The following is a 22,850-nucleotide window of genomic DNA, read 5'->3' on the forward strand; positions in this document are numbered from 1 at the left end:
TTTCTATCTAGTTGTTTCAGCATCATGTGTTGAAAACATCATTCTCTCCCCCATTGACTAGTTTTGACACCTCGGAAAAAGCTGAGTATAGATGTATGGATTTTATTTTGGATTCTCAATTCTATTTCAGTGATCTGTATGATTATTCATGTATGGGACCACACGGTCTTGATTACCATTGTTTTGTAGTAAGTTTTGAAATTGTTAAGTGTGAGTCCTCCTATTTTTTTCCTGCCTTTTCAGGACTGTTTTTACTATTCTATGTCCCTTGCAATTTTCTGTGAATTTTAGAATCAGCTCATCAATTTCTACAAGAAGATCATCTGGGATCATTTTGGTAGCTCATTTTGAGGAGTCCTGCCATCCCAACAATGTTCAGTCTTCTGATCCATAAACATAGGGATGTTTTCCCATCTATTAGATCTTTATTTTTCTCAGCAATGATTTGGAATATTCAGAGTATAAGATTTACACTTACTTTGTTAAATATATTCCTAAGTATTTTATTTTATTTTATTTGTTTTTTGATGCTATTGTGAATGAATGTTTTAGTTTTATAATTTTTTCAATAACAGTTTATATTCAACATTATGCTGTATTAGTTTCAGGTGTACAGCATATGACTAGAGATAACTTTACTTTACAAAGTGTTCCCCCAATAATTCAAGTACCCACCTGGACTCATACATAGTTATTATAATATTAAAACTATATTCCCTATGCTATAATTTACATCCTGGTGACTATTCTGAAACCACCGATTTGTACTTCTTAATCCTTCTCCTTTTTCATCCAGTCCCGCAACTCCCCCGCCCCCACAACCATCAGTCCGTTCTTCGTATCTATGAGTCTTTTCCTATTTTGTTCTTTAGATTCCACATCAGTGAAATCGTATGGTATTTGGCTTTCTCTGTCTGACTTATTTCACTTGGAATGTTTTCTTATTTTTGTTTTGGGATTGTCTATAGCAAGTATATAAAAATACAACCGTTTTGTGTATCTATCTTGCATCCTGGAACCTTGCTTAACTTGTTTATGAGTTCTAATAGTTTTTAGTAGATTTCTTAAGATTTTTTAATACATAGATGATGTCCTCTGTAATATAGATAATTTCATTTCTTTCTTTTTAATGTGTATATCTTTTATTTATTTTTTGTTGCCAAATTGCCTTGGCTAACACCACAGTAAAATGTTGTACAGAAATTGTAAGAATGGACACCTTTGTTTTGTTCCTGATCTTAGGAGGAAAGAATTCAGTCTTTTAACATTTAGTCTGATGTTAGCTATGGGTTTCTAATAGAGCTCCTTTACAAAATTACAAAAAGTACCCTTTTATTCCTAGTTTGTTGAAAAAAAAAATATATATATCATGAGAGGGTTTAACACATTTTAGAACATTTTGTTAAATGCTGTTTCTGCATCTACTGAGATAACGTGATTTTTATTTTTTATTCAGTTTATATGTTGTATTATATTAATTGATGTTCAGATGTTGAAACAATTTTGCACACCTGAAAAAACCTTACTTGGGCTGGTATATAATTGCTTTTATATGTTGCTGGATTATGTCTGCTAGTATTTTGTAGAGGATATTTGGGTATATATTCATAAGAGATGTTTTGTAACATTTTACTTATAATGCCTTTGTTTGGTTTTGATGTTAGAATAATACTGGACCTATAAAATGAGTTGGGATATGTTCACTCCTTTTTTTTGAAAGTTTGTGGAGAATTGGTATTAATTTTTTTTTAAATGTTTACTGGAAGTCAGTAGTGAAGCTATGTGGGCTTAGGCTTTTCTTTGTGCATAGGTTTTTAATCTCTTCACTTGTTATATTTGCTCAGATAGTCTATTTAAAAATTTATTTATTTATTTATTTATTTATTTATTTATTTATTTATTTATTTTAGCGAAAGAGAAAGAGCGTGAGAGAAGGTGAGCTAGAGACAGAGAGAGAAATATTGATTTGTTGTTCTACCCATTCATGTATTGATTCTTTTTAAAAAAATTTTTATTTAGTAAATTAAATTTACCAGGGTGACATTGATCAATAAGAGTACATAGGTTTGGCCCTGGCTGATTGGCTCAGTGGTAGAGCATTGGCCTGGCGTGCAGGAGTCCCAGGTTCAATTCCCGGCCAGGGCACAAAGGAGAAGTGCCCATCTGCTTCTCCACCTTCCCCCTCTCCTTCCTCTCTGTCTCTCTCTTCCCCTCCTGCAGCCAAGGCTCCATTGGAGCAAAGTTGGCCCGAGCGCTGAGGATGGCTCTATGGCCTCTGCCTCAGGCACTAGAATGGCTCTGGTTGCAACAGAGCAATGCCCCAGATGGGCAGAGCATCACCCCCTGGTGGGCATGCCGGGTGGATCCCGGTCGGGCGCATGTGGGAGTCTGTCTGACTGCCTCTCTGTTTTCAGGTAAAGATTTCTATAGCATTTGAACAGTTAATTATGTTGTGTACCCATCACCCAAAGTCAAATCATTTTCCATCACCATGTATTTGTTTCTCTTTACTCCCTTCCCCCAACCTTCTCCCCCACATCCCCCTCCCCCTGGAAACCACTTCACTTTTATCTATGTCCATGAGTCTCAGTTTTATTTCCCACCTATGTGTGAAATCATACAGTTCTTAGCTTTTTCTGATTTACATATTTCAGTCAGTATAATGTTCTCAAGGTCCATCCATGTTGTTGTAAATGGCATTACATCATCATTTCTTATGGCTGAGTAGTATTCCATTGTATATACGTACCACATCTTCTTTATCCAATCCTCTATTGAGGGACATTTTTGTTGTTTCCATGTCTTGGCCAATGTGAATAATGCTGTTATAAAAATGGGGGTGCATGTGTCTTTATGTACCAATGTTTTTTGAGTCTTTGGGGTAGATACCCAGTAGAGAGATTGCTGGATCATATGCTAGTTCTATTCCTTATTTTTTGAGGAACCATCATACTTTCTTCCATAATGGTTGTACTAATTTGCATTCCTACCAACGGTGAATGAGGGTTCCTTTTTATCCACAGCCTCTCCAACACTTGTTATTTATTACCTGTTTTGTTGATAATAGCCAATCTAACAATGTGAGGTGGTATCTCATTATAGTTTTGATTTGCATTTCTCTAATAGCTAGTGAAGATGAACATCTTTTCATATATGTATTTGTTATTTATATGTCTTCTTGGGAGAAGTGTCTATTGGTCTTCTCCCTTTTTTTAATTGGGTTTTGTGCTTGATGCTGAGCTTTGTGAGTTCTTTATATATTTTATCTTAATTTTCTTTTCTTTTAGATGCTCTTCTTGAGTGTTCACTGTTATCTTGTTCTCTAAATCATTTGATCCTTTGCTTCATCTAACCTGCCGTTGATTTCTTCTAGTGTATTCTTTATTTCAGATATTGTATTCTTTATTTCTGCTTCACTCTTCTTTTATAGTTTCTATGTCCTTTTTAATGCTTATTATCTCAGGTTGCAAGCTTGGCAGGGTTGGGCAACTGGGGTCAAGAGGACAGGGCTAGTCGGTTTCCTACTGGAGGGCCATGTGATTGGGCACTTATTGAGGAGAAAGTAGCCCCTACTTCAGATCCAAATCACTCAGTCTCTGCCAGAGTCTCCAACTTTAGTGTCCCCGAGAAAGGTGAGCCGCAGGTTCAGGTTGGTGCGGCCAGTCGTCCCCTCTGCAGGAACAATTTCAGCTGGGTGGAGCCATTAGTTTCGGGGGGATAGATCAAAAGAGTTTCCCATTGGGGTGATGTCAGCCGAGCCCATAGGAGGGGGCCAAGCACTTTGTCCCAGTCCTAGACAACAGCCTCTGAGGGACTCACACTTCGAATGTCTGAGCTCTAAGCTTCTCTCCCTTCTCCTGTGGAACTGAGCTCGGCTGGGTGGGGAATCTGGGGCTTTGCAGAGATAAACCAAACAGTCTCCTATTGGGGGTGGTGCCTGCAACCCCGTAGGAAGGGGGTGGCCACATTTTCCATTTCCCAGAGTAGCATAGAGTGAGCTTGTAGGGGAGATATGAGTTACCCGCCCCTGCATGAAGTAGCCACACACTCCAGCACCTGCTTGCCTGTTTTCCAGACAATAGCTTTCCCGAGAGACACGCTCTGACCATCCTGGCTCTGAGCATTACTCTGATCTCCCCGTGTGGCTCAACACAGCCAGATGGGGCCAGCCAAGTGATTCAACAAGTGGGGTAAAGGACACCTGCTGTGTGATTGAGGTGGGGGAGACTGACCTTCTTTCCAAAGCCACACCATTTAGTCACTGTTTAGGTCTCCACCAAATGCCTCTCAAGAAAAAGGGCACCCCAAAGACATTTGTGGGTGCATCCAGCAGACCCCCTTTGCAGGACCAAGCATGGCAGAATGGCCCCCCTGGCAGTCGAGGACAGGCAGTGGATTCCCCAGGCTGGTGCAGTATTAATAGGAGTGCTTGTCCCTGGGAAGGTGGCATCTTGATCTCCCAGATGAACTGGATCCCATCTGATTTTCACCACCAGATGCTCTGTAGGCTCCTCTTTAACTTTTGCACTGCTCCAGTGGTACAGCCACCCGCATCACCCAAGCTGGGCACTCAAGGTGTGTCCTCTCCTCCACTGTAGTTGAGCCTTGATTGCTGTTGGCACACTAATGAGATAGATTTACTCCTAGGCTAGTTGGCTTTGAAGACGGGCTGTGACCACTGTGGAAGATAAGCTGTGTGGGGGCCCACCCCAGAGGGCAGGGCTTACTTCAGCAGGGTTCTGGCACTCGCTGGGTCAACCCCTTGCCTGGGTCACTTTTGGAAATGGTTGGCTTGGTGCTATGATGTGGCTTGAAGCTGCCTGCTGAGTGCATTGTCTCTGGGACTCCCCAGGAGGTACAGGCCAAGGTCAGCTGCCACCTGTGCCCTGCCCTGGGCCACAGGTCATGAGCTACAAAGTGCGATGCAGATGACTACTACGTGTTCTGGGCTTGGAGATACCCAGAAGAAGCCAAATTATGAATCTAAGCTGGCTGCCACTAGTGCTGGTCTTGGAGCCATTTAAAAGAGGTTTAGAGCACACCAAGGTCAGATGCTGCTTGTTTGAGAGATTTTAGGAAAGTCTGAAGCATGAGCCAAGACAAGTCACTAGAGAAACAGCCTGATTGGACCTGCAAGTTAGTTGAGGCAGGGTCTCAGAGAGTCACCGGGGAGGGTGAACAGCATGATCCTGGTTGATGGAAACTCTGGTATGGTTCCTGCCTGCATGCTCTGTGAGGGGAGGGTTTATCAAAGGAACAATAGCCTCTGCCAGCACTTCTGTCTGGGAGAAAACTGCTCCTCCAGCTCATGTACTGATGCCAGACACTTCAGTTTCTCCCCATATATTCCTGGTGTCTTTCAAATTGCTGTCCCAGTGCTGGAACTAAGGGTGAATGAGTCTGATAAATCCATGCATGGGCCTTTTAAGAGAAATGCCTAGACCCTGAATGTGCCTGATCTCGTCTGATCTCGGAAGCTAAGCAGGGTCGGGCCCGGTTAGTACTTGGATGGGAGAAATGCCTAGGCTCCAGCTGCCTCCATCTCACTTAGTCACCACAATCCCCACTAGTTTTTACAGCCAGAAGTTATGGAAACTTCTTTTTCTGTCACTGGAACCCTGGACTGCAGGGCCTGGTGTGGAGCTGGGATCCCTCACATCTGAGGGGGGACCTCTGAAACCGAGATGTCCCTCCTGACTTTTAACTGCCACAAGTGGGTATAGGACCAGCTAATTCTGCATCTCCACCCTTCCTATCAGTCTCAATGTGGCTTCTTCTTCTTATTTGTGCCTTTAGTTTGTAGGACTTCTATTCAGCTAGGTTTCAGGTAGTTATAAATGATAATTGTTCTGAAGTATAGTTGTAATTATGATGTGGTTGTGGGAGAATTTGAGTGCCGCATTTACCTACACCACCACCTTGTCTGAAGCGTCCCTCCTTCTATTCTTTGGGTAATGTTTTGTTTTAGGTTGGGGATCTTGTCTCTTTTTTACATTGGTTTTGCTTATTTACTTATGCTGCACTTTGTGTGGTTTCTATGCCATTTATTTGGGCAGCTAAGCCCAAACAGTTGATTTTTCTGACATATGAACTACTGACTCTATTCTCCTGCACCTTGATTCTATTTTCAAAAAGAGAAACTACTATTTTCACTCAAGGTACACATCTACAAATTTCCTCTTCTTCTTCTTCTTCCTCTTCTTCTTCTCTCAATCTCCTCTTTTCCTTCTCTTTCTCCAGCCCCCTAATTTATTTCTTGATACCACTTTGTTCTCAGATTCTTTTTTCCTTTTCCACCTTCTCCTCTTTCTTCATTATCATTCTAAATACAGGTTATGTTAATTTTCTACTTTACAAACTAAAACCCAAGTTTCCCAGGTTAATATTTTATATAGGACAAGCATAGACTTGTTTGTAAAACCAATGTTTACAGGGATTTTTTAAACAGGGTTTTAATGAATGAAGATGGTATTTTGGCCAGACCCCGGTATACTGAAATCTTACCTTAGACTACACAACATCTTTGCAGGAGATATACATTTAAAAATCAGACAGATGTTAAAGAAAGATGAAATAATGTTATATCATAGGTCTTATGTCTCAAGTCTACACAGATAGATGTGTCTTGTAAAGTTCACTGCTGCAGTGATCAAACTTGAAGACTTCTGGGGCATTTTTTCTCCTCTTAGCCCAAGTCTGCATACTGAATCTTACCACACTCTGCCAGCAAGAGCAGGGAACTGTCATCATAAGAGTGGCAGAGCATAAATGAGGGAAGCATGATGGCCAGGCTGCATGATAGCCAGACTGTTTTCCTACTTCTAAATATGTGGAAGTTGGAAATAGAATAAAGGACCATGACTATGGCTTTTTGAACACATACTGACTTTGCCCACTAGCAAACTTGGGCCAGTGAGCATGAGCATGACTCAGGGGAGGTAGCAAAGCAAGGGGAGAAAAGCACATCTCTTTCCCCAGAACCTCATGGTTCCTTATGGGATCAGGACTAATAAAAGATCACAGTCATAGGGTCTCCTCATTAAGCTTTGACTGTATGGCTACATCCGAAATCTGTATCTTAATTGTAAGGAGTGGGGGTTGAGAGAAACGGCTCCTCTCAGGTCAAATAACAAAACAGAACTTTCATTTTGAATAACCACATTTTTAACAATATTTTAGTATTTCAAAGCTGCTTTTGGATAATGTGGATGTATGCCTTCCTGGTGTAGATGATGAAGATATGATTCCTTTGAACACTGATGGTAATGGGTATGTTAAATTAAGGATAGTTTCAGGAATCTGTTAATATTGTTATCTAACAACTGACATAAAGAAGCTTTTCAAAGTCATAACACAGTTTGGAGATGTCATCTAAAATGTATTTGATTTCTGTCTAATAATTTTACAGAGCAAGTGATTTTCAACAATAAAGAATAGTGGAAGGGGCATGGGATCAGAGCTAAAAGGAATTGGACTTTTGCTGTGACTGGCTGGTAGAGCTCTGTGAGTTTGGGTAATTATTTCACTCTTTGAGCTCTATTTACAGCGGCAGTAATCCTGCAGCCTAAAATAAGTGATGGCCTTTTTTAGACTCACATGCCTAACAACCTATTAGAAAAGTATGACAGAATTTCCACCTATAGTGCATCTTTGGGACCAAGGTTGTTCTACAGGCCCTTCCTTAAACCTGGATTTTGTGGAAGGAAACAGCTATTATTAAGTTTATCAATTTATCATAAATTCATAATTACTAAAACTCACATAAAACCTCAATCTTTTTCTTTCTTTTTACAGAGACAGAGAGAGAGAGTCAGAGAAAGGGATAGACAGGAATGGAGAGAGATAAGAAGCATCAATCATTAGTGTTTCGTTGTGACACCTTAGTTGTTCATTGATTGCTTTCTCATATGTGCCTTGACCGCGGGCCTTCAGCAGACCTAGTAACCCCTTGCTCCAGTCAGCGACCTTGGGTTCAAGCTGGTGAGCTTTTGCTCAAATCAGATGAGCCTGCGCTCAAGCTGGCGACCTCAGGGTCTCAAACCTGGGTCTTCCGCATCCCAGTCAGATGCTCTATCCACTGCGCCACTGATTCAGATCAGGCAAATCTGAATCTTCATGGGATGTATCACAGTTGGTTGAAATGTCATTTCCCTATATAAAGTCCCAGGAATGGGTTCTCTGTTCATCCTTAACTTTTCCTATAGTAGGAATAGCCTAACCTTGTTTCTGAGGAGAAGTCTGGCTGTGCCTGAAGATTGTTCCACTTCAGGACAGGCATTGCATGGGCGAGAAAAAGGGTCAAGCTTCTCAACATCTACTAAGAAAACACACCCTGGCTTTGCTCAGTTGTAAATATTTGTCTTTGATCTTTATAAGCAATACAGAAAACACACATCTCAAGCTCTTACCAGGGACCACACCCTCGTCCCGCACACTTTACAGTTTACACATACAGTTTAGCTGAAAAGAGTGATCCTTATGGAGGGTGGGTTGAAAGGAAACATAGTTCTTTCCTTCCTAAGGACAGGTTAGCCTTTCCATAACGCAACGACAAAGAAATTAAGTTGATGATAGCAACCGTGGAACCCAGAATTCCTTGCAGGGAAGAAAATAGATTGTTTGAATAAATAACTTGATGGATTCTTCAAGTTTGGAAAAATTTGACTGTATCTCTTCAAATATGTTTTCTCTCCTCCTTTCCTCTTTTGAGGACTCAAGTTACACATACACTGGATTGCTCAAAGTCATCCCGTACCTCATGCGTGCTCCTTTCACTTGCCTTATTCCTTTTTTTTTGTATTTAATTTTGGATACTTTCTATTGGTATGTTTCTACATCAGGGGTCGGGAACCTATGGCTCGCGAGCCAGATGTGGATCTTTTTTTTTTTTTTAATAATTTTATTTTTTTAATGGGGTGACATCAATAAATCAGGATACATATATTCAAAGATAACATGTCCAGGTTATCTTGTCGTTCAATTATGTTGCATACCCACCACCCAAAGTCAGATTGTCCTCTGTCACCTTCTATCTTGTTTTCTTCGTGCCCCTCCCCACCCCCTTTCCCTCTCCCATTCCCCCCTCTCCCCCCGTAACCACTACACTCTTATCAGTGTCTCTTAGTTTCACTATTATGTCCCACCTACGTATGGAATAATACAGTTCCTGTTTTTTTCTGATTTACTTATTTCGCTTCGTATCATGTTATCAAGATCCCACCATTTTGCTGTAAATGATCTGATGTCATCATTTCTTATGGCTGAGTAGTATTCCATAGTGTATATGTGCCACATCTTCTTTATCCAGTCATCTATTGATGGGCTTTTTGGTTGTTTCCATGTCATGGCCACTGTGAACAATGCTGCAATAAACATGGGGCTGCATGTGTCTTTACGTATCAATGTTTCTGAGTTTTGGGGATATATCCCCAGTAGAGGGATTGCTGGGTCATAAGGTAGTTCTATTTGCAGTTTTTTGAGGAACCACCATACTTTCTTCCATAATGGTTGTACTACTTTACATTCCCACCAACAGTGTATGAGGGTTCCTTTTTCTCCACAGCCTCTCTAACATTTGCTATTACCTGTCTTGCTAATAACAGCTAATAGAACAGGTGTGAGGTGGTATCTCATTGCCGTTTTGATTTGCATTTCTCTAATAGCTAAAGAAGATGAGCATCTTTTCATTATCTGTTGGCCATTTGTATTTCTTCCTGGGAGAAGTGTCTATTCATATCCTCTTCCCATTTTTTTATTGGATTGTTTGTTTGTTTGTTGTTGAGTTTTATGAGTTCTTTGTATATTTTGGATATTAGGCCCTTATCTGAGCTGTTGTTTGAAAATATCATTTCCCATTTAGTTGGCTTTCTGTTTATTTTGTTATCAGTTTCTCTTGCTGAGCAAAAACTTCTTAGTCTGATGTAGTCCCATTCATTAATTTTTGCCTTCACTTCTCTTGCCTGTGGAGTCAAATTCATAAAATGCTCTTTAAAACCCAGGTCCATGAGTTGAGTACCTATGTCTTCTTCTATGTACTTAATTGTTTCAGGTCTTATGTTTAGATCTTTGATCCATTTTGAGTTAATTTTTGTACAGGGGGAGAGACTGTAGTCCAGTTTCATTCTTTTGCATGTGGCTTTCCAGTTTTCCCAGCACTATTTATTGAAGAGGCTTTCTTTTCTCCATTGTGTGATGTTGGCCCCTTTATCAAAAATTATTTGACTATATATATGTGGTTTTATTTCTGGACTTTCTATTCTGTTCCATTGATCTGAGTGTCTATTTTTCTGCCAATACCATGCTGTTTTGATTGTCGTGGCCCTATAATAAAGTTTGAAGTCAGGTATTGTAATGCCCCCAGCTTCATTCTTTTTCTTTAGGATTGCTTTGGCTATTCGGGGTTTTTTATAGTTCCATATAAATCTGATGATTTTTTGATCTATTTCTTTAAAAAACGTCATTGGAAGTTTGATGGGAATTGCATTAAATTTGTATATTGCTTTGGGTAATATGGCCATCTTGATTATATTTATTCTTCCTAGCCAAGAACAAGGTATATTCTTCCATCTCATTATATCTTTTTCGATTTCCCTTAACAATGGTTTATAGTTTTCATTATATAAGTCCTTTACATTCTTTGTTATGTTTATTCCTAAGTATTTTTTTTTTTTTGTTGCAATCGTGAAGGGGATTATTCTTTTGAGTTCCTTCTCAGTTGTTTCATTGTTGGCATATAGAAAGGCTATTGACTTCTGTATGTTAATTTTGTATCCTGCGACCTTACTGTATTGGCTTATTGTTTCTAGTAGTCTTTTTGTGGATTCTTTGGGGTTTTCGATGTATAGGATCATATCATCTGCAAAAAGTGATACCTTTACTTCTTCTTTTCTGATATGGATGCCTTTTATTTCTTTGTCTTGTCTGATTGCTCTGGCTAGAACCTCTAGTACCACATTAAATAAGAGTGGAGAGAGTGGACAACCCTGTCTTGTTCCTGATTTAAGGGGGAAAGCCTTCAGTTTAGTGCCATTTAATATGATGTTAGCTGATGGTTTATCATATATGGCCTTTATCATGTTGAAATATTTTCCTTCTATACCCATTTTGTTGAGAGTCTTAAACATAAAATTGTGTTGTATTTTATTGAAAGCCTTTTCTGCGTCTATTGATAAGATCATGTGGTTTTTGTTCTTTGTTTTGTTGATATGGTGTATTACGTTAACCGTTTTACATATGTTGAACCATCCTTGAGATTCTGGGATGAATCCCACTTGATCATGATGTATTATTTTTTTAATATGTTGTTGTATTCGATTTGCTAGTATTTTGTTTAGTATTTTAGCATCTGTATTCATTAGAGATATTGGTCTGTAGTTTTCTTTTTTTGTGCCATCCTTGCCTGGTTTTGGTATGAGGGTTATGTTGGCCTCATAAAATGTGTTTGGAAGTATTGCTTCTTCTTCAATTTTTTGGAAGACTTTGAGTAGAATAGGAACCAAGTCTTCTTTGAATGTTTGATAAAATTCGCTGGTATAGCCGTCAGGGCCTGGACTTTTATTTTTGGGGAGGTTTTTAATGGTTTTTTCTATTTCTTCTCTACTGATAGGTCTGTTTAGGCTTTCTGCTTCTTCTTGACTCAGTCTAGGAAGGTTGTATTGTTCTAGGAATTTATCCATTTCTTCTAGGTTGTTGAATTTAGTGGCATAAAGTTTTTCATAGTATTCTACAATAATTCTTTGTATATCTACGGTGTCCGTGGTGATTTCTCCTCTTTCATTTTGGATTTTGTTTATATGAGTTCTTTCTCTTTTTTCCTTGGTAAGTCTTGCCAAGGGTTTGTCAATTTTGTTGATCTTTTCAAAGAACCAGCTCCTTGTTCTATTAATTTTTTCTATAGTTTTTCTGTTCTCTAATTCATTTATTTCTGCTCTGATTTTTATTATCTCCTTTCTTCGGCTGGTTTTGGGTTTTCTTTGTTCTTCTTTTTCTAGTTCCTTAAGGTGGGAAGTTAAGTGGTTCACTTGGACTCTCTCTTGTTTGTTCATATAGGCCTGAAGTGATATGAACTTCCCTCTTATCACTGCTTTTGCTGCATCCCATAGGTTCTGATATGTCGTATTGTCATTTTCATTAGTCTGTATATATCTTTTGATCTCTGCACTTATTTCTTCTTTGACCCATTCATTTTTTAAAAGTATGTTGTTTAGTTTTCACATTTTTGTGGGATTTTTTTCCTATTTTTTGCAGTTGAATTCTAGTTTCAAGGCTTTATGATCAGAAAATATGCTTGGTACAACTTCAATTTTTCTGAATTTGCTGATGTTGTTTTTGTGGCCCAACATATGGTCAATTCTTGAGAATGATCCATGTACACTGGAGAAAAATGTATACTCATTCACTTTGGGATGAAATGTCCTGTAGATGTCTATCATATCCGGGTGTTCTAGTGTTTTGTTTAAGGCCACTATGTCTTTATTGATTCTCTGTTTGGATGACCGATCTAGAGCCGTCAGCGGTGTATTGAGGTCTCCAAGTATGATTGTGTTTTTGTCAGTTTTTGTTTTAAGATCAATAAGTAGCTGTCTTATATATTTTGGTGCTCCTTGGTTTGGTGCATATATATTAAGAATTGTTATGTCTTCTTGATTCAGTGTCCCCTTAGCCATTATGAAATGGCCATTTTTGTCTCTGAGTACTTTTCCTGTCTTGTAGTCAGCATTATCCGATATGAGTATTGCTACACCTGCTTTTTTTTAGATGTTATTTGCTTGGAGTATTGTTTTCCAGCCTTTCACTTTGAATTTGTTTTTATCCTTGTTACTTAGATGAGTTTCCTGTAGGCAGCATACAGTTGGATTTTCTTTTTTAATCTATTCTGCTACTCTGTGCCTTTTAATTGGTGAGTTTAATCCGTTTACATTTAGTGTAATTATTGATACTTGTGAGTTCCCTATTGCCATTTTATATCTTGCTTTCTGTTAGTTTAGTGTCTTGTTTGATCCTTCTCTTTCGTTTTTCTATCTTTTGTTTTTATTTGGTTGTATTCCATACATCTTTCCTCTGTTGCTATCTTTTTTATCTCATGTGCTTCTGTGGTGGTTTTTTCAATGGTGGTTACCTTTGAGTAATGAAAAGGGTCCCTACCCTGTTCATTGTAGCGAACTATTTTGTGAGTACTTTTGCACTCCATCGTCCTTTGCTACTGTTAATCTCCATCTTCTCCCCCTCTTTCTTTTTGTTGTCACAGTTTAAATTTGGTTTTATTGTGTTCTTCTTGGAGCTTTTACTTGTGGCTCTGTTTTTTTTTTTTTTTGTTCTTTGTATCTGATTGGAGAACCCCCTTTAGTAATTCCTGGAGTGGGGGTTTTCTGATGATAAATTCCCTCATCTTTTCTGTATCTGTGAATGTTTTTATTTCTCCTTCATATTTGAAGGATAGCTTTGATGGGTATAGTATTCGTGGCTGAAAGTTCCTCTCTTTCAGGACTTTAAATATTGAGGTCCACTCTCTTCTAGCTTGTAGAGTTTCTGCTGAGAAATCTGATGATAATCTAATGGGCCTTCCTTTATATATTGTATTCTTCTTTTCCCTGGCTGCCTTGAGAATTTTTTCTTTGCTGTTGGTTTGTGTCAATTTCATTATGATATGCCTTGGAGTAGGTTTGTTGGGGTTAAGAAAACTCGGAGTTCTGTTTGCTTCTTGAACTTGAGGCTTTAGTTCTTTCCACAGGCTTGGGAAGTTCTCATCTATTATTTGTTTGAGTATGTTCTCCATTCCATTTTCTCTCTCTTCTCCCTCTGATATACCTATTATTCTTATGTTATTCTTTTTGATGGAGTCAGATAATTCTTATAGGGCTATCTCATTTTTTTTAATTTTTGAGTCTCTTTCTTCTTCTCTCTGTTGTGCCTCAAGTTGCTTGTCTTCTGTTTCACTAATCCTCTCTTCTATCTGACCTGTTCTATTAGCTAAGCTTGTTACTTCGTTTTTCAGCTCGTGAATTGAGTTTTTCATCTCTGTTTGATTTGTTTTTATAGTTTCTATTTCCTTGGACATATATTCTTTGTGTTCATTGAGTTGTTTTCTGAGCTCCCTAAATTGCCTTTCTGTGTTTTCTTGTATACCTCGGAGGATTTTTAGGATTTCTATCTTAAATTCTCTGTCATTTAGCTCCAAGGTTTCCAATATATTAAATTTTTTCTCCATAGATTTTTCCTCATCTAGCTGTGTTACCTCTCTTTCTTTTGTATCCATGATATTCGATTTTCTCTTCCTTAATGGCATCTGAGGGTGGTTTTGTTGATAGTATTAATGAGATTTAATAAAGAATAAAAAGTTAAAAAAAAATAAAAAAAATAATAAAAAAATAAAAAATCGAAAAGAGTTGTTTTTTTTTAAAAAAATTAATAATGAAATAAAGAAAAATAAAATAAAATAAAAATTTTAAAAAAAGGAAATTATTCCCCCCCTCCTTTTTTCCTCTCCTCTCCTCTCCCCTCTTTCTTGAGAAAATCTTGTGGTGAACTGTGAATTATAACAAACAATGCCTGTGATGGAGGGCCTGAATTGGGGAAAAGTAATAAAGGGGCAAAAAAAAAAAAAAAAAGAAAAAAAAAGAAAAAAGAAAAAAAAAGAGCGTATGGACCCACAAAAAGCAAATAAGGAAAAAATTTGGGTCAAGAATAAAATGATTTGCTTTTAGGTGTTGGTTGTCTAAGAGTTATGATGAGAGGAATAAGAGGAAAACGGAAAAATGGGGGGACAAGTTAAAAAATTACTATTGTATTTAGTGGAACAAGAACTAGATAATATGGAGAGCCAGGGATGGGAGCACTGCTAGTGAGTTAAAAAGGTGAAGTAAAAACCCCCCAAAATGCCACAAACATAAGTTTGAGTCCCAGATAAGATAATTTGTTTGTTATTGAGGTTTGAATGAGAGGAGATATAAAGGAGAAAGGAAGAAACTAATATAGAGGGAGAAAAGAAAGAGAGAGAGAGAAAAAAAGAGGGAACCACTAAAAGAAGAAAAAAGAAAGGAGAGAGAGAGAGAGAGAGTTAAGGGTTTTGGAGTGCAACCCTCATAGAGAGAAAGGAAGAGGAGAGAAAAGATAATGGGAGATGTAACACTTATGGGTAGTGTAGTTCAAGGAGAGGAGAGAGTAAGACCGGCAGAGAGTTAATCGGCCAAATTGGAGGAGGAAAAAAAGTATCAAGAATGAAGATAAGAGAAACAAACGAACAAATATAATAAAATGGGATAGGTTATAAAGTCTGCAGATTATTCTTGATTTTGAGAGGTTATCTTCTTGCTTTTTCTTTTCTCTCCCTCTTCCTGGTCGGTGACTCTGTACCCCGGGTCCTGCCCCTTTGGCATGCTCAGGTAGAGGTTTGCAGTTGATAAGTCTCTATGGCAATGTCATGTATTGTGCTTTAGTCTCGTTGGCAGTCGAGGCTCATTAGCATTTATAGGCTCCACCAGTGAGAGAGTCCGTGTTCCTGGAGCCTTTCTCCTAGTCTTTCCTTCCTCAATTAGTAGCCTGATAATCCAGCTATGGGGTTGCTGCTGCCTCTGCCTGGATAGTAAGAGGCTCAAAGAGCTGGCAACTCCCCACTCTATTTCCACTCAGCACAGGGCTCTGGGTAAGGCTCAGTCAGTCAGAGCTGCTAGCATAATCAGGCGGGCTTTCCGCCCACTCAAAGACCTCTGGCTCTGTCTGCCACTCTGTCCGGTTACACAGGCGGGCTCCCACTTCCGGGGCGCTTGGAGGAAACTCTCACTCACTGGCTGCACGTGCAGACCAGGGTATCCGGCCAGCAGTCTCACGCTCTGAGTGAAACCCCCAACCGCAGGGAAAAGTTGCAGCGTTGGAATTGAGTCTCGCTCCGTCTCCGTGTGCGGCTTTTGCAAGGTGCTGGGGCGGCCTGAGATTCCGCTTTGGCCCACACAAAGGCCCCTGACTCTGCCCCTCTGTGCAACAACACGGGCGCGCACTGCCGAGGCACTCGGAGGAATCTCTCATTCACTATCTGCGCGCGCAAACCAGGATATGAGGCCGGCCGTGTTTCCCTCTGAGTGAAACCCCCTCCAGCACGGAAAATCTCCACCATTGGAATTAGTTCTCACTCCCTCCCGTGCGTGGCTTTCCCAGGGCGCTGGGGCTGCCCAGAGACTCTGCCCTCGGCCCACAGAAAGGCCTCTGACCCTGCCTCTCCGTGGGGCAACACGGGCACCCACTCCCGGGGCCTAGGAAGAAATCTCTTGCCCACTAACTGCGCGCACGCCGACCAGGAGACCGGGTAAAATGGCCGCTCCGCTTGTCTTTCTTTGTTTGGGTTTGGCTCGAGTGTTAGCTTGTATTGCCCGGGTTGCCATAGGATCAGATTTTCCTCGGCTTGGATCTCCGTGCCACAGCCTGGTTCGGCCGTTTGTGCCATGGCCTGGATCTATTCAACCCCTTTGCCTGCCTCAGTTTCTATATTCACAGTTACCAGAGAAAGCCGCCCTGTTTAGGTTAGTGAGGAAGGCGGAGCATTTCTTACTCCCTATTTCCTTCGGGGTTTGGTTATATATTTAGCCAATTTTTCACTCAACCATACCTTTGGGTGTATTGCAAAGCATCTGGAGGCTCCAAGTATAGGTTTTTCTGTTTCTGGTTGAAGATCTTGTTGAGTTTTGGGGGAGATTTATCGGTATCGCTTCCTACCCCGCCATTACTCTGACGTCATCTCAGATGTGGATCTTTTGATGGCTGCATCTGGCTCGCGGACAAATCTTTAATAAAAAAAATAATAACGTTAAAAATATAAAACATTCTCATGTATTACAATCCATTCATTTCCTACCGCTCATGTTCATGGTTGCAGGTGGCTGGAGCCAATCACTGCTGTCTCCGGGACAACACCAAATTTTTATTGGATAATGTGTAACGTACACGGGTCATTGTATGGCTCTCATGGAATTACATTTTAAAATATTTGGCGTTCATAGCTCTCTCAGCCAAAACATTTCCTGACCTCTGCTCTACATGCGTCATTTTTTTTCTTTCTGTAATGTCTAATCTGCTGTTAATCCCATCCAAATGTAGTTTTCACTTCAAGCACTGTGGTTTTTATTTCTAGAAATCTGATTTGGGTCTCTTTTGTATCTTGATTGTCTCTACCTAATTTTTGAACATGTGAAATAGAGTTGTAACAACTACTTTAATGTCCTTCTTGGCCGATTCTTACATCCTCGTCAGTTTTGGGTGGGTTTTAATAGACTAATTAGCCTCCTCATGATGTGTCTGTCTCTGCATGCTTGGTAACCTTTGATTGGATGCTGGACCTTGTAAATATTTACCTTGTTGGCTGCTGGATATTTTTGTTTTCCTATCAATGTTCTGGGAAGCAGTTAGGTTACTTGGAAGCAGTTTCATCCTTTCTGGTCTTGCTTTTGCTTTTATGATTTGTTAGGTGGGCCCAGAGCAGTACTCGGTCTGGGGCTAAGTTCCCCACTGTTGATGAAGACCTTCCTGAGTTCTCTATCTACACTCTGGGAATTTTAAGTTTTCCTAGGCTGGCTTATGGGAACAGGTACTGTTCTCAGTCCACTTGGAATGCGAGACGCTGTTGCCACTACTTCTTTCAGATGATTCTCTCTCTGGCTTTAGTAGTTTATTCACTCATGTGTGCTGCTCCATCTCTTACTGAGTACTTACAGGGGGCCTCTGCACAGCTCTGGGGTTCTCTCTGGGAAGTTCCCACCTTCCTGTGAACCCCCACTGTCTTGTCTCTCTGGACTGTCTTCTCCATCCTCATTTTTTGATATGTTGTGTTTTCAGTATTATTCAGTTTTAAGTATATTGTAATTTCTCTTATAAGATGTACAAAAATGAATTCCAGGAAGATTAGTGTCCTAACTATGATTAGTAAACCTAATATCATTTATATAAAATTCTAAAGCACATAAAACATGGTGTCTATACTATATATACTTCATGGGGATAAAATGAAATAACAGTATAAACACACGTGTAAGGAAACTAATGCCAAGTTTGGGAGAATAGTTACTTAGAGGAGGAGGTGGAAGAGGACTACTCTGAAATTGAGATACTTAGAAAGCAAGAATGGCAAGATCTTAGAATTCTTTAAAGATGTTCAGTAGGCACATGGATGCTCATCATGTTATTATATGTATTTCCTGTGTGCATCACATATATATATTTTAAGTGAAAGGAGGAAGACAGACTCCCACATGTGCCTTGACCAGGATCCACCCAGTAACCCCCATCTGAGGTTGATGCTCGAATCAACTGAGCTATCCTCAGCCCCCGGGTCCAATGCTGGGACCAACCGAGCCACGGGTTGAAAGAGGGGAAGAGAGAAACAGGAGGAAAGGGAGGAGAGAGAAGCAGATGGTCATTTCTCCTGTGTGTCCTGGCTGGGGATCAAACCTGGGACATCCATATGCCTGGCTAACTCTCTATCCACTGAGTCACTAGCCAGGGCCACATCAAATATTTTATAATAAAAATTTAAAGGTATACAAAAGGGAGATGAAGTAAATAATATTAACTAAAGGAGCATTCTAGAAAGAGAAAGAGGTCAGTCAGAGTAATGAAATGTGTTTGCAAGTTCCCTCAGCCAGAAAGCCTTGCTGGGGATGGAGACAAAGTGGCGGCCAGCAGAGGTTACACACTTCCTTCCTCACCAGCTGGGTCTCCAGCAGGCCTGTGATTTCCCTGCTGGTGTTTTCCTGTGGTACTTTCTACTCCTGAAGAGACTTTTCTTCGATGAAACCCTTCAAAACTCCAGCTTCCACAAACACCGAGAACACGACTGCCACGCCTGGCTGAGTCACCGATCCACCCCCCGCCGAGTCACTGCCACCCGTTCTTGCTGAGATCATGGGCCTCTCTTACACTCTCCGTTAGCCACACAGATGTTCTCTCTGTAACTACAGCCTCTCAGTGTCTTGCACTACTTTTCTCCAATGATCATGTCTTGCTTGGATTTTTGTAGTAGCCTCCAGACTGGTCTCCCTACTGTGTCTGTTAACACAGCAGCCAATCAAAGTGAACCTTCTAAAACGTCGAATTATGTTACTTCTTTGCTCAGCATCCTCTTATGACTTCCCTTCTTGCTTAGAGGAAAAACCAGGCTTTCCTTATGGCCTTCGAGCACTATGAGTACTGCATTATCTGGCTCCTGTTCCCCCGTCTCTGGCTGCTTGCCCTTGTCCCATGCCCCTATACTCATGACTCTGGGCTCCTATATGCATTTGGAACCTGTCTTGCACGCTCCTGTATCCATTGTACCTATTGCTCCCTGTGCCTACATTTTTACTGTAGCTGTCTCCGTGGTGTGTTCTTCTCCTCACCTCTTCTAGGGCTTCCTCCTCCTTTGTCACATTCTTTCTGAGGCCTTCCCTGATTGCTTTATTTAAAACTGTACGCTCACCTCCACCACGCTGTCTATCTCTTCCCCTGCTTTCTTGCTCTCTCCCTAGCATGTATCATCTTCCAGTATACTATATCATTTATTTAATTTATTTTGACCTTCCCTATCTTCTTCCACTGGAATGTAGTCTCCATGAGGAGAAGGGGTTTTATTCATAATACAAGTGTCTAGAACAGTGCCTGGCACAGAGAAGGTGCTGTTTAGTGGCTTTGGGGATTCTTGTTTCCCCAATTTTCTTGGGGGAAGGGTGCCTGATCCCTGATGCCATCTGCTCACGATGGCACCTATGGTGCAACCCTGGTGATGGCCATCACCTAGACTGGGTTCTGAGCATCAGCCATGGAGGGTGCTGCAGCGTGTGCTCCGATCCCAGCTGTGTGATTCCTTCAGGTCTGGAGGGCCTCTGTGTGACTTCCCTGCTTTCTTGGGAACACAGAAGTCATTTGGTTGCTCCTGTGTGATGAAAGAGCCCAGCAATTCTTCAGAATTGTCTCAGGCTCTGTCTGCCAAGGAACTCCACCCAACTATTCTTACTGGGCTCTTGTTGTCTTTCTGGGGCTCAGTCTGACTGTTAGACCTCTGGGGCTCAGCTTTGAATCAGGGAGTAAGGACTTTCTCTCTAGGATCCATTGAAGTCCTTTTGCTGTGAACCAGCACAGCTAGTAATTCCAGGTCCTGAGTGGGAACAGCACAGAATTAATAAAATAGGCTTAAAGAGAAAAAGGTGGGCTCAGGAGGACTCTCTGCAACACAGAAGATAGCTTGCAAAAAGTGAGTCTCCACTGCCCTCCCTGCTTTATTTATAGGGCAAAGTGAAGTCATTAGCAAATCAAAGAGATCATTAAAACAAAGTCACATTTCCAAGGCAACCCAAGAATTCTCCCAAGTGTAGAAAACCCCCACCATACATAACATCTTAACTTCACAAAACAGAGAATTAAAAGGAAATTACCTCCAGTCTTTCCAAGGAACAAGAAGGATAGGACAGTAGAAACAATCCAGCGTCACAGCTAACATGGATGTGTGGAGAAAAACTTAGCCGGTAGCAACTTCACTAAGCAAGTGAGGTGGGACGTTGGGATGAGTGCAAATACTCAGCTTTATAGCCAATATGGAGGAGTAGGGGAGAGGACTTAGCCTTTTGCTAAGCCTTAAACTTACAAGAGCTTTGCCACTTGTAGTCTGTCACATCCTTTCAATATTTTCCAGTTCTTCCTCCCTCCCTCCCTCCCCCCTCCCTCCCTCCTTCCTTTCCTTTCTTTCTTCTTGAATTGAGAGAGAGAGAGAGAGAGAGAGAGAGAGAGAGAGAGAGAAGGGCGGGGGGGGGGACAAGAAACATCAACTCATAGAAGTTGCTTCTCACGTGTGCCTTGAACAGCAAGCCCGGGGTTTTGAACTGGTGACTCAGTATTCCACTGAGCCACCACAGGCCAGGTTCCAGTGCTTTTTCTTCCTCTACCTTTCTCCTTCCTTTTCCCAAGGTTGGAGAATTTTTTGCCTAGTGTAGCCAGGAGGAAAGCTTCCTGTGCTCATTCTTGTCTATGTTGTGACTCCTTTCCATTTCTCTAAGGGCTGGGGCTTTTGAAATCTAAAACTAGGAGGCAAGCCCTCTTCGTTCTGCATTTTGCTGTGACTTTCTCTTTGCTGAGTGGAGAATAACCGGGCTGCTTTAATGGGAAGAAGGGACATGGGGCATGGGAAAGGCAAAGGCTTGGGTGGAGGGCAATTATAAAATATTTTAATTAATTAATTAAGTGAGTGAGAGAGAAAGAGAGAGAGGGGCAGATAGGGACAGACAGGCTGGAAGGGAGAGAGATGAGAAGAATCAACTCATAGTTGTGACACCTTAGTTGTTCATTGATTGCTTTCTCATATGTGCCTTGGGGGGAGGGAAGCTCCAGTCAAGCCAGTGACCCCTTGCTCAAACCAGAGACCTTGGGCTCAAGCCAATGACCTTGGGCTTCAAACCAGTGACCTTTGGGCTCAGGCTAGCAACCGTCGGGTCATGTCTATGATCCCACACTCAAGCTGGCAACCCTGTGCCCAAGCTGGTGAGACAGTGCTCAAGTTGGAGACCTCAGGGTTTTGAACCTGGGTCCTCCACATCCCTGGCTGACCCTCTATCCACTGTGCCACCACCTGGTCAGGCAATTGTAAAATATTTTAAAAACACAATTGCACCATTTGATAATATGTTGACAAAAACAATAATGCTATAATTAATGTCTATCAAGCACTAAGTGGATGCCAGGGCCTCTCCTAAGTGCTCTATAAATGGCATCTCCACCCATCAGTGTATCAACTCTGTGCTAATTATTATGCTTACTTTCCATAAGAACAGATTGAAACCTAGTGAGAGAAAGGGGGCTGCTCAGGTCTCACATTTTGCAGATGGTGGGCCTGGGCTTCAGCCGCAAGCCTGCTGTGCCAAAGGTGGCGCTGAACTCCTGCACCTCCTGTGCTCTCAGCATCACTCCCGGAACCCCGCAACGCAGGGAACCATAGAGATGGGGCATCAGTTTATCCTTCCACACTTCCGCAGGTCATCTGGCAGGAGTGGGGCTGGCTTGCCCTTCCTTCCCTGACCAGGTGGGGCACTTTGTCCCCATGGCACACCCACATCAGCCTTTTCCTGCAAACCTCGTTTCCCGCTTGGCTTTTCCTTTGAGCCAACTCATCTCCCTGAAGGCTCTCTCTCTTTCTTTGTCCTTTTCTGTCTCTCTTAGTTTGGCTTTACAACTAAAATATAAATTTAGCTAAGAGCTCTTACCACAAAAAGGGAAGAAAAGGAGAGGATAAGCAGCAAACAGAGCCAAAGGGTTGACACCCTACCACTGGGTGCACGGGCTGGGTGGGGAGGGCACCTCAGGTCTTTAGGTCTCCACTCTCCAGGCCTCCAGATGGCCCTTCCTGACCAACGGGCTCTTTGCTGAAGAGAGTCCTTTGGGCTCTTCCCCAAGCAGCAGTGCCTTTTCCAATAAGTAGGATGCCTGTGGCTTTGGGAAGGCCTCTCAGCTCCAAACTATCGGAGAACTAAACTGTCAGAGGACTCTTATTTTGGATAAACAAATAAACTCTAAAAAATCAGGGTATCTGACATTCACATCTTAGTATGGCCTTGCTGAACTAGCCAGGTCACCCCAGGGGACAGTCACTTTGGTGGCAGTGGGGAGAGAGGTGATGACGTGGGACACGGTGCGGGTCAGATGGCATAGGGACTGTGAGAGGGCTCTGGGGAGCTGGCTGAAGGGTGCTGTGTCTCTCTGCAGGTGAGAACTCCATCACTACCCTGGGCCTGATCCTTGGTGTGGGGCTATTGCTGCTGCTTGTGTCCGTCCTGGGCTACAGCCTGGCCAAGTGGTACCAGCGTGGGTACTGCTGGGAGGGTGAGTGAATACTGGGCTCCATAGCC

At 41.4% G+C, this 22,850-nt stretch overlaps 1 protein-coding gene across 1 annotated transcript in view; it reads left to right on the plus strand.

Annotated features, from left to right (window-relative positions):
* The window catches only part of SMIM35 (small integral membrane protein 35), a 63,741-nt gene that overhangs the window by 35,350 nt on the left and 5,541 nt on the right, over window positions 1–22,850 (plus strand). Inside the window, exon 2 of the mRNA XM_066372522.1 lies at window positions 22,708–22,824. Coding sequence (XP_066228619.1) covers window positions 22,708–22,824 — 117 coding nt within the window. The remainder of the gene's footprint in view (window positions 1–22,707; window positions 22,825–22,850) is intronic.

This window comes from Saccopteryx leptura, chromosome 1 (genome assembly GCF_036850995.1).
Source record: "Saccopteryx leptura isolate mSacLep1 chromosome 1, mSacLep1_pri_phased_curated, whole genome shotgun sequence".
NCBI lineage: Eukaryota > Metazoa > Chordata > Mammalia > Chiroptera > Emballonuridae > Saccopteryx > Saccopteryx leptura.